The sequence below is a fragment of the Stomoxys calcitrans genome, chromosome 4 (genome assembly GCF_963082655.1).
Source record: "Stomoxys calcitrans chromosome 4, idStoCalc2.1, whole genome shotgun sequence".
In the NCBI taxonomy this organism is placed as follows: domain Eukaryota; kingdom Metazoa; phylum Arthropoda; class Insecta; order Diptera; family Muscidae; genus Stomoxys; species Stomoxys calcitrans.
The window spans coordinates 122,017,066-122,031,338 of record NC_081555.1 but is presented as its reverse complement, the minus strand read 5'-3'; the positions used below and the strand labels follow the sequence as shown (position 1 = coordinate 122,031,338).

Sequence of the window (14,273 nt, the reverse complement as noted above, 5' to 3'; positions counted from 1 at the left end):
AGGCCCTGATATATCTTTCATTGAACTGAGCTTTTTTTTAGCTCACCTTTGTTGTTTTGAACTCAGGTTTATTTAGATGTCCAATTCTCGTGTCATCATGCAACGTTCTTCACAATTTCCACTTTCTTCGCAAGCCTGAAAGCGACAGTGCTGTGTCGCCTTTTGTATTCGAAAAGTAGCTTACCCCTTTCATTCATATCTGAACTTCCTGATATATCTGGTGACCTGCCTTATTTCTCGTATGATTCTTTCACGACCGATTTGCTACGGTTATTGGAAGTCGTAACAGTGGTTTTTAGGGTCCCTAGAAGTCACCTTGAAGAAACACTTTAGAAGCATATTCGCTGCCTACCGCATATAGGAGCTATATCCAAATCTGAACCAATAGGATCCAATTACCGCATAACCAACGATCTACACCGATATAAATTATCTGTGCAAAATTTCCAGCGGCTGGCTTAACGCGTTCGACCGTGCTTGAAGGGCGTATTCTTAAGGCTCTACCTCGAATCGGTCTCGGGAAAGGTAGACAGGGAACTTATTTTGTTGACCCATTGGTTCCAGACTTTGCTATGTGTCTTTCAGTATGACGCTTTTCCTTAGCCTAAGCTCAACTGTGTCGGATTTTCCCTTAATAGGCTTCATATTCAGCATCGCTTTTAAAGAGATGCAGTTCAGTTTTTGAACCTTCTGGAAATTCCTAGTCGCAGCCTTCTGCGATGTCAGCGTTTCATATATGTGCACAGGTCTCACCATTCCTACCGAACTTTCTGCAGGAACAGATGGGGCACAGTGTCTTACGGCTTTTTTCCATCGAATTTTGTCAATATCGACAAATTTTTGAATACTGTGTAGTTTTAGTGCCACCGTAGCGCAGAGGTTAGCATGTCCGCCTATGGCGCTGAACGCCTGCGTTCGAATCCTGGCGAGAACATCAGAAAATATTTTCCTAATGCTGGCGACATTTGTAAGGTACCATTCGGTATGGCAGCCATGTATAAACTTCTCCACAAAGAGGTGTTGCATTGCGGCACACCGTTTGGATTCGGCTATAAAAAGGATGCCCGTTATCATTGAGCTTAAACATGAATCGGACAGCATTCATTGATATGTTAAAAGTTTGCCCTGGTCCTTAATGGAATGTTCATGGAAAAATTTGTAGTTCGTGTAGTTTTGGTCTTTCCATCTCAGTCCCGGCTTGTGTATACCACAATTCTCGTCTTCAAAAGACTTTTTCGCTGAAAGACAAGTGGTGACATACACCTCGAAACTTGGTGTCGGAGATTTTAGAAGGAGCGCAGAAGATTGAAGCGCTTGGTATGCTTTTACCAAGCACTTCATCGTGTCCCCACCTAAGTATCAGTGTCTGTTAGACGCGAAAGCAGGGCAATGACGAAGGAAATGCTTTAACGTCTCATCATCTTCCCCACATGCCCTACACCTGCTCTCACTTGCCGCAACGATTTTGCATAAGTGAGCTCGTAGTCCTATGTGTCCCGTTATGACACCATAAGATATACTGACCTCCTTCTAACTTCCTTTCAGTAAAAGCCTCGTCAGAGGATGATGTGGATCACCCCATAGGATTTTCGCCGTCCTACCGACTGTTTCGCTATTCCACAGTGTTACATGTCCTATGAGGTCGTTGTCCAATGTGTCCCGTTGAGACACCAAAAGCTACACTGACCTCCTTCTTATTTCCTTCAGTAATAGCCTCGTCGGAGGACAATATGGATCACCCCATAGGACTTTCGTCGTCCTACCGACTGTTTCGCTGTTCCACAGTTATACATGTCGCCCACGCCCTTAAATCGGACTGCATCGACCCTGAAGGCTACGGTTTAAACAAGATTATCGACGGCAGTTCTCTCGCCTTTACTGCCAAATCGTCTGCCCTTTTATTTCCCCTTACTCGTTATGGCCCGTCACCCAAACGATACTGATTTTGCCATCCTCAGATAAGGCGTTAATCTCCTTCGTACACTGCAAGACTGTTCGTGACCTAACCGTCCTGGTTGTTATTGCCTTATGGCCATTTTTCTGTCCGTAAAGACATTCACACTCGATGTCCTCGTGTTAGTACCACACCACCTCACGCATTCCGTGATAGTCCGGATTTCTGTCTGCAGGACCGTATGAAGGTCATGCAGTCTCAAACAGACCCCAATCCCTGGTTTCTCAATTAAGACGCCCAGGCCCACTTTGTCTCCAAACGGCAATACTAGTGTTCCGTCAGTCCAAGACTTGCCGCTGGCTGCAGTGCCTCGTACTCGACCTCAATTGTCGTCTCCTTCTAGTATGAGCAAACGCAAAGCTGCAACATTCACTTTGATAATATATTTTTGTTACCCCAAGTTGTTCCTAATTACATGAAGAAATTTTTTTGCGCCATCTAAGGATTGGATTTTGTTAAAAAAATACCAATTTTGCAAACATCTTTAACATCATCATATGAAATATTTTAAAATATGGGCAAACACGTCCACCCAATGTGGACATCTCGCCGCTTTACAATTCCCTCTGTGGCCCGGCACCCAGAACAGGTGAATTTTGAACTGTTCGGTCATATCGTTTAGAGATCTCCGACAGTCGAGGGCGGTTTTTGTGTTCAGAAATACGTTCTCCAGATAGTTAATGGCTATCTGGCTGTCTGAGAAGATATTTAAGCCAAATGTCGTTTAAAGATTATATCTAAGCCATTCCACCACTTCTTTAATTTTAAGGATCACCGCTTGATACACACAGCAGTGGTCGGGTTATCTTTTCGATTTGACCTGTTCTAGATCTTTAGAGTACACCCCAAAAGCCCACCTGGTCGTTTAGTTTGGAACCATCCTTATAGAAGTCTATGTAACTTCTGTTACCAGAATATCGTAGTTCCAATCGATTCTATCAGGAATAGTGGTACAGTACTTCTTATCAAAAGCAACTCAGGTAGGGTGTAATCCACGCTGCCTGTAACATCGGATATTGTATCAAGGATAACACAGTGTGCGTAGCAGCCGCATGACCAATGAGAAAGCTCCCTTAACCTCAAGGCAGTGGTCGCTCCATTTTGGCTAGCCACAATGTCCAAGAGCATATGATGTAGCATTAAATTCAGTGCATCAGATGGCGTCGTCCTTGGTGGGGCTGTGATGCACAAACGAGACATCTGTAAGATCTGGTTAAGTATTGAGCAGTAGGTGGACTTTTGAAGCTCCGTCCACCAGACCACAACACCATATAGCATTATAGGTTTGATAACTACAATAAACACATAATGCATGACACGCGGCATAAATCCCAACTTTTGCCAATGGCTCTCTTGCAGGTGAATAGGACAATAATATATTGTTAAAGGCTATATTCCAAAGTAGAGGATACAGTATACCTCCTTGAGGTGTTCCTCTGCTAACTCATATCTTTAGATCCACAGATCCTAAGCCTGCCGTAAAGGATCTATTGGTAAGTAAGTTATTAATAAACTTTCTTACGGTAGAGTTTTCGGAAGACTTAAAACATATGGAAATCAGTCTCTCATTTTTGAATGAATTAATATATCTTTAAGAAATTTGAAATGTATAGAGTAGAGGTGTTTGTTACACGATAATCAGGTCCCTAGAAAAGCCTTGGCCCTATTCGTGGACCCACTGATTAAGTCATTCTCTACCAATTTTTGTTTGGGCTGCGAAATGTGCATTTGGGTCCCAATTTTTAAATTTCTTTACTTGTTGGAAAGTGCTTTTTTCTGTCAAAGATATGTCATTGTTGTGAAGATATTAGACTTAAAAATTATTTACTGAGACTGACTTCGTATTTTGTAATTCCCGAAGACCTTTGTGAACCGATTTTTAATCCAAGAACTGATGTAGATAGCTTACAAAATTCACAATAATTCAGTATAATTTTACAATATCCGCATCTTCATTCCAAAGTTATGAGAACATCTCAGCTATAACCATCTAAAATTTCGTGATGATATATTTTTCCGTTCTCAAAATGGCAGAATTATTTCCACTCACTTTTTCCCATCCCACTGTGTGCCGTTCGGACTCGGCTATAAAAAGGAGGCTGCTTATCATTGAGCTTAAACTTGAATCGGACAGCACTCATTGATATGTGCGAAGTTTGACCCTGTTCCTTAATCCATAGTAATGGGTATCCAAAGTTTGGAATGCGATTTAATGTGTTTTGCTTGAAAACACTATCAAAAGGCTGCGCTACACTTTTGCCTATTCAATGAATACTTACGATTATAGCATAATAGTAGTTCCGTTTCCAGACCATCACATAGTTCAATGGCTGCTGTCAATTGTGTTTGACTTCTTTTGGCCGGTTCAACTTCATGCAGACGTGTTGCAACTCCACTTTGATCACAGACAATTTCATAATGATATCTTCAACGAAGAAAGGCAAAAACAAATTAAAGAAATTTTCTCTCTCTCTAAATTCAAAATAAGCACCAAACTTACTTGTAACCTACACATATCAAACCACCGGTCTTTGTATTCGTGGGCCCCTCCAGGGGTGTCACAATATTGGGTGTATCATTGAGGGATATCTCTTTTTGGAATATAAAACCTTCAGCAGTCTCGGTATCATTTTCGGGACACCATGAAGCCCAGGCGGCCGTATGTTTCCACTGGAACAATTGAAGTTTTCGTCCCACAACGACTACTAGCCTCAAATGGCCACCGTTTACCCTCGACGAAGAGTATAAATGGCAACCGCGGGTTCTGTCGATACGTCTCTCCTTAACCTCGGAACGTGAACGGCATTTGAGTGTTTCCTCTGATGATTTTCCACTAAATTCTCTTAAACGAAAAACATGTATGCGATGACCATCTCGATTTGTGGCAGAACCACCGCGTATCAAAACCAAGCCATGTTCCTCCAAAACACTCAATTGCCGCACATGTAAAGTCTTATCGAAGACAAGCTGTAGTGATTGATCCTCTGTTGCGTGAAAAGTGTTGAAGAACAAAAGAAAACACAAGACAACAAAATAAATTAATTGATTTACTCCACAACCCTTGAGGCTGCCTCTAATACCCTCAAACCAAAACCATTAATTGTCTGTCTTTTGCATGATGGTGAGTGTAGGTGTGAGTGTTGGTATGGGGCATGTCTGTACTTACCTTTCATCAAGAATGTGCCATCATCGGTGGCTATAAATAAGGAGTCATCAGTGGTGCCAAACGAATCGCCTGCCAATGTGCCACGATGTGGAAATGTGGGATAGAAGCAATGCGGCTCCCAGGGTGGTTTCTTGAATATCGTACAAGGACTTGCCGAGGCAATGCTAGTGGGGGCATCTCCACGTACAATGGCCTCCAATTTGAGTGCTTGGCCTATGCGAACGAATTCAATTTGTCTAGCGTCCTCCTTAAGCTTCGATGTTCTTGGCACGTCATACAATACCTCAGAGAAAGCTCGTCTGTTTAGCATATTCTGTGGAATAGACATTCAAGAAATTTACATTAGACTACACGCATATCCTCGTGCACATTCAACATGGTGTTGAATACTTGATGATACGAGTATGGTTGATATGATGAAACAATGCAAACTTTACTTGGTAAGTTATGCCCACATACATACAAACCGATAAAAAAGTTATTAAATTTATGCGAATACCATTTAACATTAAATCAGTGTTAAAATCTGATACTCCACCCGTGGTTTGGCATTTTTAATTACAAACGAACTATGCAAAAATAGCAAAACTTTTTGATTTTTTAATAAAATTCCTTGAAATGTGAACGCGGTCGTTAAACCGTCTACAAGTGAGCGCAAATTTCTCGGTATCACTACATGTATTTTTTCCAAGAAAGTATTGCTATTTATATACGGAAATAATATATTTTGCATAAGGATCCAAATGGCAAACAAGTGAAATTGGGAAATTGTTTTTTATACCATACACCACTGCTGTGGTACAGGGTATTATAACTTAGTGAATTTGTTTGTTACACCCAGATGGAAGAAAGAGAGAGAGACCCATTGAGAACGGAAAGAGATATCTCTTTGAAATGATTAGAGCTGAGGTGTTAACGAGATCAAGGCCCTAGGTTGTCTGGGCGCCTTTTGGCAGGCCTCTAAAGTTTTTTTTTTCACTGGATAGTGCTCGAAAATCCCCACAAAAAATACTTAGGCAAAAAATGATATAAGAAAAGATTTGCTCTGATATTAGAGAGGTATCAAGATATGGTCCGGTTTGGACCACAATTAAATTACATGTTGGAGATCTGTGTAAAATGTCAGCCAATTCGAATAAGAATTGCGCCCTTTGGCGGCTCAAGAACTAAAATAGAGGGATCGATTTATTTTGGAGCTGTATCAGGCTATAGACCGATTCAGACCATAATAAACACATATGTTGATGGTCATGAGAGGATCCGTCGTACAAAATTTCAGGAAAATCGATAATAATTGCGACCTCTGGAGGCTCAAGAAGTCAAGATCCCAGATCGGTTTATATGGCAGCTATTTCAGGTAATGAACCGATTTGAACCTTATTTGACATAGTTGTTGAAAGTGGGAATAAAATACGTCATGCAAAATTTCAGCCAAATTGGATAGGATTGGCGTCTTCTAGAAGCTCAAGAAGTCAAGTCCCCAGATTGGTTTATATGACAGCTTTATCAGGTTATGAACCGATTTAAACCATACTTGGTGCAGTTGTTGGATATCATAAAAAATACTTCGTGCAAATTTTCATTAAACTTTGATAAGAATTGTGCCCTCTAGTGGCTCAAGAAATCAAGACCCAAGATCGGTTTATATGGCAGCTATATCAGGTTATTGACCGATTTGGACCTATCTTAGCACAGTTGTTGAAAGTCATAGCGACACACGTCATGCAAAATTTCATCCAAATCGGATTGGAATTGAGCCCTCTAGAAGCTCAAGAAGTCAAGACCTAAGATCAGTTTATATGGCAGCTATTCAGACTATGGACTGATTTCAACCATACTTGGCCCAGTTATTAGATATAATAACAAAACATGTCGTGCGATATGGCCCATTTACAATCCCAACTGACCTACACTTATAAGAAGTATTTGTGCAAAATTTCAAGCGGCTAACCTTACTCCTTCGAAAGTTAGCGTGCTTTCGACAGACAGACGGACGGACAGACTGACGGACATGGCTAGATCGACATAAAATGTCACGACGATCAACAATATATACACTTTATGGGGTCTCAGACGAATATTTCGAGTAGTTTCAAACAGAATGACGAAATTAGTATACCCCCATCCTATGGTGGAGGGTATAAAAATTGAAAAATAAATATTATAAGGAGGCCACCGTAGCGCAGAGGTTAGCATGACCGCCTATGACGTTGAACGCTTGGGTTCGAATCCAGGCGTGACAATCAGAAAAAATTTCAGCGGTGGTTTTCCCCTCCTAATGCTGGCAACATTTGTGAGGTATTTTGCCATGTAATCTTTCTCTCCACAGAGGTGTCGCACTGCGGCACACCGTTCGGACTCGGCTATAAAAAGGAGGCCCCTTATCATTGAGCTTGAAACTTGAATCGGACTGCACTCATTGATATGTGAGAAGTTTGCCCCTGTTCCCTAGTGGAATGTTCATGAGCAAAATTTGTATTTGTAAGCATTATAAATCCACAAATGATAATGAAAAGAAAACGGTTTATAATCACTATTCATGTTAGTTTACGTTCCTTAATACATTTCGCTATAAGCAATATTTGCTCGATTTTAATGATAACAAACTAATTTTTGGGATTTTGCTAAATCAATTAAATCTTCTAAAGATTACCCAGAAATTATTTACTTGAATGGTAACACGCCTAGTACGACTTTCGAAATAGTAAATTTATTTGCGGATTATTTTAAATAGAACTTTGGCAGGAGTGCAGACTCTGTTTCATTAGAGTTTTTGAATTCGGTTGAATCATGCATTGACTTAGGCTTTATACAATTGGACGTAGATTGAAGTTTATCAGGGTATTATGGAACTCAAAAGTTCCCATAAACTGGATATGTTTTCACCCATCCTTTTATAGAACATAGCCCCTTCAATATGTTCGCCATTAAGTGCAATTTTTAATAAATCAACAGGTCTATTTACTGACCAATGGAAAATTGCTTTTATAACCCCTGTTTTCAAATCGGGTGATAAATCCAATGTTCTTTACTATCGTCCTATTGCCAAGCTTTCTTGTGTGTCCAAAACCTTTGAGCATATTATGTATGGTAAAATGTTTTTAACTATTAAGCTGTTTTTAACCGATTACCAATATGGGTTTGTTGAAGGTCCTTCTACTATGACGAATCTTTTAACATTCATAAATTTTTGTATGAACAGCTTCGAAAAAGGTAGCCAAGTCGGTTGTTTATACTTAGACTTTTTAAAGGCTTTTGACAAAGAGTCACATTCTATTTTAAGTTTCAAGTTATAAAGGATTGCTTTTCATTCCCAAACATTGCTTTGGTTAACTTTCTATTTAACTGGAAGATTTTACAGAGTCAGAATTGCTGTTTAATCTTCATACCCATACTTAGGTACTGCGGGCGTTCCCCAAGGCAATGTCTTGGGACCCCTGCTTTTCAATAGTTTTATTAATGATATTTGCTCTGTCATTTCTTGCGCACTATGCCTGCTATACGCAGAAATGTTTCAAAGAGTTGATAGTTTATTAGACGCCTCTCTCTTACAATGCGATCTTTAGTTAAGTGGTGTGAGATGACAAACTATGTCTTAATATTGACAAGTGCTTCCATGTTTGCTTTGGGAGAGTACACTGTCCTATATTTATTGAATTTTATATCAAGGATAATAGACTTCAGCAAGTCAAAGAAATCCTTGACTTGTGGTCGTATTTTATTCGAAACTTTCTTTCAAATCTCATATTGATTTTATCTTATCTAAGGCCTATAAACTTCTTTCTTTTATCAAAAGCCATTCTTCATATTTTACTGATCGCTATGTCCGCAAAACTTTATATATTTTTTGTCCGCTATAAATTAGAATACGCACAAATCATTTGGAACCCTTCGCCTCAATTATCAATTTGTAGAATTAAAAGAGTGCAGCGTAAATTTATATATTTTGCCTTGTACTCATTTCATTTTGATCACCCAATTCCAGCCTATTAGTGACGGTGTAAACTAATTCATCTCCCAACATTATCGAATCGTAGAAGCTTTCAATCCATTTTGTTTTTGTACACAATTATGTGTGGATATATAAACTGCCTTAATGTATTAGGTTAGGTTAGGTTGGAAAAAGGGTGCAGATATTAATCCGCCCCATGCTACTATGTACATACACCTAAGCCAGTAATCGGCTTGTTGTGCGCTCTAAAAACTATAAAGTAGCCTCTAGAAAAAAAATTTTAAGTTAGGAATTCCATGCTACTTACAAAATCCTTAATTGTTTTCAATACCACTCCCCTAACTTGGTTCATGTCTGATATTATGTCTCCACCTTAGTACCGGTATCTGTTGGACGCGTAAACCGAAAGGAAATGCTCCAACATCTCATCATCTTCCCCGCATGCCCTACACATGCTATCACTTGCCGCACCGATTTTACATAAGTGAGTTAGTAGTCCTATGTGACCCGTTATGATACCAATAGCTATACTGACCTCTTTCTTACTTCTTTTTAGTAATAGCCACGTTTTCTCACGAACTGGATCCCCCCATAGGATTTTCGCCGTCCTACCGACCGTTTCGGGGTTCCACAATGTTGCATGTGCATTTGTCGCCCACTCCCATAACCCGAAAGGCTTCGGGTTAACCAAGTTTTTGACGGCAGTCCTCTGGCCTTCATCGCCAAATCGTCTGCCCTTTCATTTCCCCTTACACCGTTATGGCCCGGCACCCAAACGATGCGGATTTTTCCATCCTCAGAGAAGGCGTGAATCTCCTTCATACACTGCAAGACTGTTCGTGACCTTACCGTCCTGGTTGTTACTGCTCTTATGGCAATTGTTAGCACCACATCACTTCACGCATTCCGTGATCGCCACATGATCTTCCAGATGGCAATACTAGGGTTCCGTCAATCCAAGACTGTGGCGATTGCAGCAGTGCCTCGCACTTGACTTCAAGGTTCATGCCAGTTATCCGATCGGAAACCTTTTCCTTTCTTCCAGGTTTCCTATCGTCGTCTCTATTATACCGCGATGGTATGAGCTGCTCCCATTCTCAATCCTTTCTCCCATCGCCTTAAGTCTCATAGCCGTAGTGGCTGCCTCAGCCTTTATCTGTATGTCAATGGGTCGGATATCTGGAATGTTCTACTCTTTATCATGGTGTACACAATACGTTCAATGGTTTTGAGTAGAAGGACGTAAGGCTTATGGGTCTCTAGGACTTTGGTGTCGCATAACTTGCGTTGCCGGGCTTGGGTAGAAACACCACCCTTGCCTCCTGCCAGGCTTTCGGAGTATATGCAAGACCTAGGCATACTGTAAAAGTTTTGACGAGGCGCCAGATAGTCTGCCTCTTTCTGTAGTAACGTCGGAAATATTCCATCAGGTCCGGGTGACTTAAATGGTTTGAAGCTCCTCAAGAATTCCTTCATCATAAATTCCGTTATTATAAACCTTCAATCAACGTCATTATTCCAAGATTCCGGTATCTCCGTGAGTCCCGTCGTATCCTGTGGAAAATGGGTTTTCATCAAAAGCCTCAACATGTCCTCCGTTGTCTCTGCTCTCACTTCCATGTTGTCTACTAAAGTTTCAGTTTGGACATGGGTTTTTGAGAGAAAATTTTTTATCTTGGCGGCGTCATTAACGCTATCGATCTGTTCGAAGAAAAGATTCCAGGAGGCACGTTTTGCCGTGTGTAATGCACATCCCAATAAACTTCCGCTTTTTTACGACGTGCTTTGTTAAAAAGTCTGCGGACCTCTTTGCCCGGTCATCATGGGTTTTTCTTGGGCTGATGTCCTTGCCCGAAGAGGACAACTATCTAAGAAGGACCCCACCAGTGTAATCGTAATCCTGATGACATTTTCGTCAATGTCTTCTATGCTTGGACTATCTAAATTATGTTGCCCAAGTCTACTTCTGAGTAGCCTTCCGAATTTTGTCCAGTTGGTTTTCAACTTATTCCGCAAGCTTGTTGGATTCGGCGCTGGCCGTGCTATTCTAAACCTAATGTAGCGATGATAAGACAAAGAGTGTTCCATGGAGACCCTCCAATCCTGAGCCTCATCGATTAGATTTTCTGAACATATCGTCACATCTAATACCTCCTCCCTAATCCTATTAACAAAGGTAGCGGTGTTACCAATATTAGGTGTTATTAGGTTCATGAACTCTGCCAGGGATTGGCCCCGCTTATTAATGTTGGTACTACCCCACGAAATGTGGTGAGAGTTCGCATCGCACCCTATTAGTACCTCGTTTCCTGTCTGTTTTGCTTTCCTCACCAGCCGTTGTAGCTCCGACGTGGGTGGCGGTGACGGAGAGTTGAAAGGCAGATAAAGTGTTAGGTATGCTCCACCGTCTGCCTGTCTCACCAGTGTTGCATCCGACGTTGACAACTCTGGAGAAAATATATAATTGAAATTTGTATGACAAATAACGCAGGTCCTCGGCCAAGCAACAGTGTTAGCATAGAATAATTGGTAGTTGATATGGTTCAGTCCGGAAACTTTGTTCCGGGTCGTCCATGGCTCCTGAATGTGTATTTTAAAGATTTTTATTTTGGCGGAGGAGATTTTGAGATTGGAAAACGCTTCACTCCGGGTTCAAAAAATTCCGCTTTAGCTCCACCCCGCCCCGGCAAAAATAGGCCTGATCTGCTCCGTTCCACGATCGATTCCGCACCGAATCCCTGGTCTGCATCATATTTGATGTCAAGAATTCGTATACAAGTCACAGTTTCAGCGAAATCGGGCAATAAATCTGATTTTGATGAAGATCTTAAATTGGAAGACCGGTTTATATGGCAGCTATATCTTAATATAGTCTAATCTGGGCCATATCCTGGCCAGACAAAGGGTATCTAAAAACAACTCACTGAAAATTTCGGAGAAATCGAGAAATAAATGTGGCTTAAATGGGCGTAAGACCATAAAACAGCAGATCGGGCTATATATATATATAGTACGATTTGGCCTTTCAAGAGCTTAACTTGTGTATTAAAGAAATACAGATCTGTAAAAAATTTTAGCTCAATATCTTATTTTTTGAAGTCTGTAGGGTGATTATAAAAGACGGACGGCCAGACGTGCCAACAGTCGGACGGACAGACTCACGGACATTGTCTTCGAATTTTATGCCAATCAAGAATATATATACTTTATAGGTTCGGAAATGGCTGTTTCGACTTCCGCAATATGCACGGAGTTTGGTCGAAATTCTTCATTTCAAATGCAAGCTAATTTTAAAAAAATGTAGTGTAGGGTCTGTCATTAGCCCGTCCTTACTTGTTCTTGTTTTAGAAAATTCTTAACTTTTTTCTCTCTGTAATCTAACAATACAAATTTCTTTTCACACAATTTCTTCAATTTTATAATACCATTCTCTTTCAAACTTGTCATAACATTGTTGTATTTTCAATGTTTCTCCATCATCCTGTAAGTCAAAGAATTCAAAGGTGTTTGTACATATGTCAATATTATTATTCTTTATGTTTGTGCTTCTTGATTGTTTTCATTTGGGATTCTTCTACAACGATACCCAACATGGATACTAGAAAGGAGTAACTTTGTAAGGTCACATATCAATATGTGTCTGGGTATGTTTGAACTCTTGTTGCCACTTTGCAAAGAATCGCATGTCATTGGTGTTTCAGAACATGATTTATGTGCTGAATATGTCATATGTATGTACCGTTGTAGTTCAACCATGGCACAAAAAAGGATAATCACTCATCAGTGCCTTAGTTTCGCTTGACTTTGACAAAAGTGCGTACAATTTGGGAGACAAGTGGCGTGCAAGGTAAACTTTTTGGGATTTTTTGCTAAAAAAAGATTTGTGACAGAATAATTGCTACCTTTTAACGTAATGAAAGTTTTCGTTTTTTTTTTTGCTTTTTTAATGAGGAACATTTTCTAAGAGTTTTGCAAAGTGTGATATATGAGTTTGTTGCTGGAATGAATGTGACATAAAAGTGAATTTAATAGGATTGAACTTGTTGAATGGGAAACATAACGTTTCTATTTAATTACTCTATATTATTATGATCGGCATACTTTACTCAGGGTTTCTGATCATGGAAGTCGTTAATTTTCAATTTACATTTAGAGCTTTACTGTTTTCATACACTACTTTTTTTGTGGTATAGTTGTGATGAAGATCCATAAGGAAGATTCTGGCTCAGGCAGAATCTTTCTGAATGCAGCAGAGACCACTCCACATGTGGTGAGACTACCCCTTATTTACTGGAGACCACTCCAGATGTCGTGGGAAACACTTCGAATCTAGTGGATTCCACTCCAGATGTAGTGGAGACCACTTGAGATGTAGGGAGACCACTCCTAATGAAGTGGAGACCACTCCAGTTGTGATGGAGACTACTCCAGATGTAGTGGAGACCACTCCAGATGTAGTGGAGACTACTCCAGATGTAGTGGAGACAACTCCAGATGTAGTGGAAACTACTTCAGATGTAGTGGAGAACACTCCAGATGTAGTGTAGTCCACTATAGATGTAGTGAAGATCACTCCAGTTGTTGTGAAGACCACTCCAGTTGTTGTGAAGACCACTCCAGATGTAGTGGGAACCACTCCAGATATAGTGGAGACCACTCCAGATGTAGTGAAGACCACTCCAGATGTAGTGGAGACCACTCCAGATGTAGTGGAGACCACTGCAGATTTAGTGGAAACCACCCAAGTTGTAGGAGGCCACCGTAGCGCAGTGGTTAGCATGTCCGCCTATGACGCTGAACGCCTGGGTTCGAATCCTGCCGAGACCATCAGAAAAAATTTTCAACGGTGGTTTTCCCCTCCTAATGCTGGCAACATTTGTGAGGTACTATGCCATGTAAAACTTCTCTCGAAAGAGGTGTCGCACTGCGGCATGCCGTTCGGACTCGGCTATAAAAAGGAGGCCCCTTATCATTGAGCTCAAAAAAAACTTGAATCGGATTGCACTCATTGATATATGAGAAGTTTGCCCCTGTTCCTTAGTGGAATGTTCATGGGCAAAATTTGCATTTTTTTACCCAAGTTGTAGTGGAGACTACTCCAGATGTCGTGGAGAACACTCCAGTTGTATTGGAGACCACTACAGATGCAGTAGAGGCTTCCCAGATTTAGCGAAGTCCACTCCAGTGGAGAGGTCCAGACC

At 40.7% G+C, this 14,273-nt stretch overlaps 1 protein-coding gene across 2 annotated transcripts in view; it reads right to left on the bottom strand.

Moving 5' to 3' along the window:
* The window catches only part of LOC106092360 (GTPase-activating Rap/Ran-GAP domain-like protein 3), a 269,008-nt gene that overhangs the window by 2,977 nt on the left and 251,758 nt on the right, over positions 1-14,273 (bottom strand). For both annotated transcript variants that reach the window (XM_059368097.1, XM_059368098.1), the window contains exons 12-14: positions 5,121-5,433; positions 4,455-4,938; positions 4,234-4,379 (exon numbers count right to left, since the gene is read on the bottom strand). In XM_059368097.1, coding sequence (XP_059224080.1) covers positions 4,234-4,379; positions 4,455-4,938; positions 5,121-5,433 — 943 coding nt within the window. The remainder of the gene's footprint in view (positions 1-4,233; positions 4,380-4,454; positions 4,939-5,120; positions 5,434-14,273) is intronic.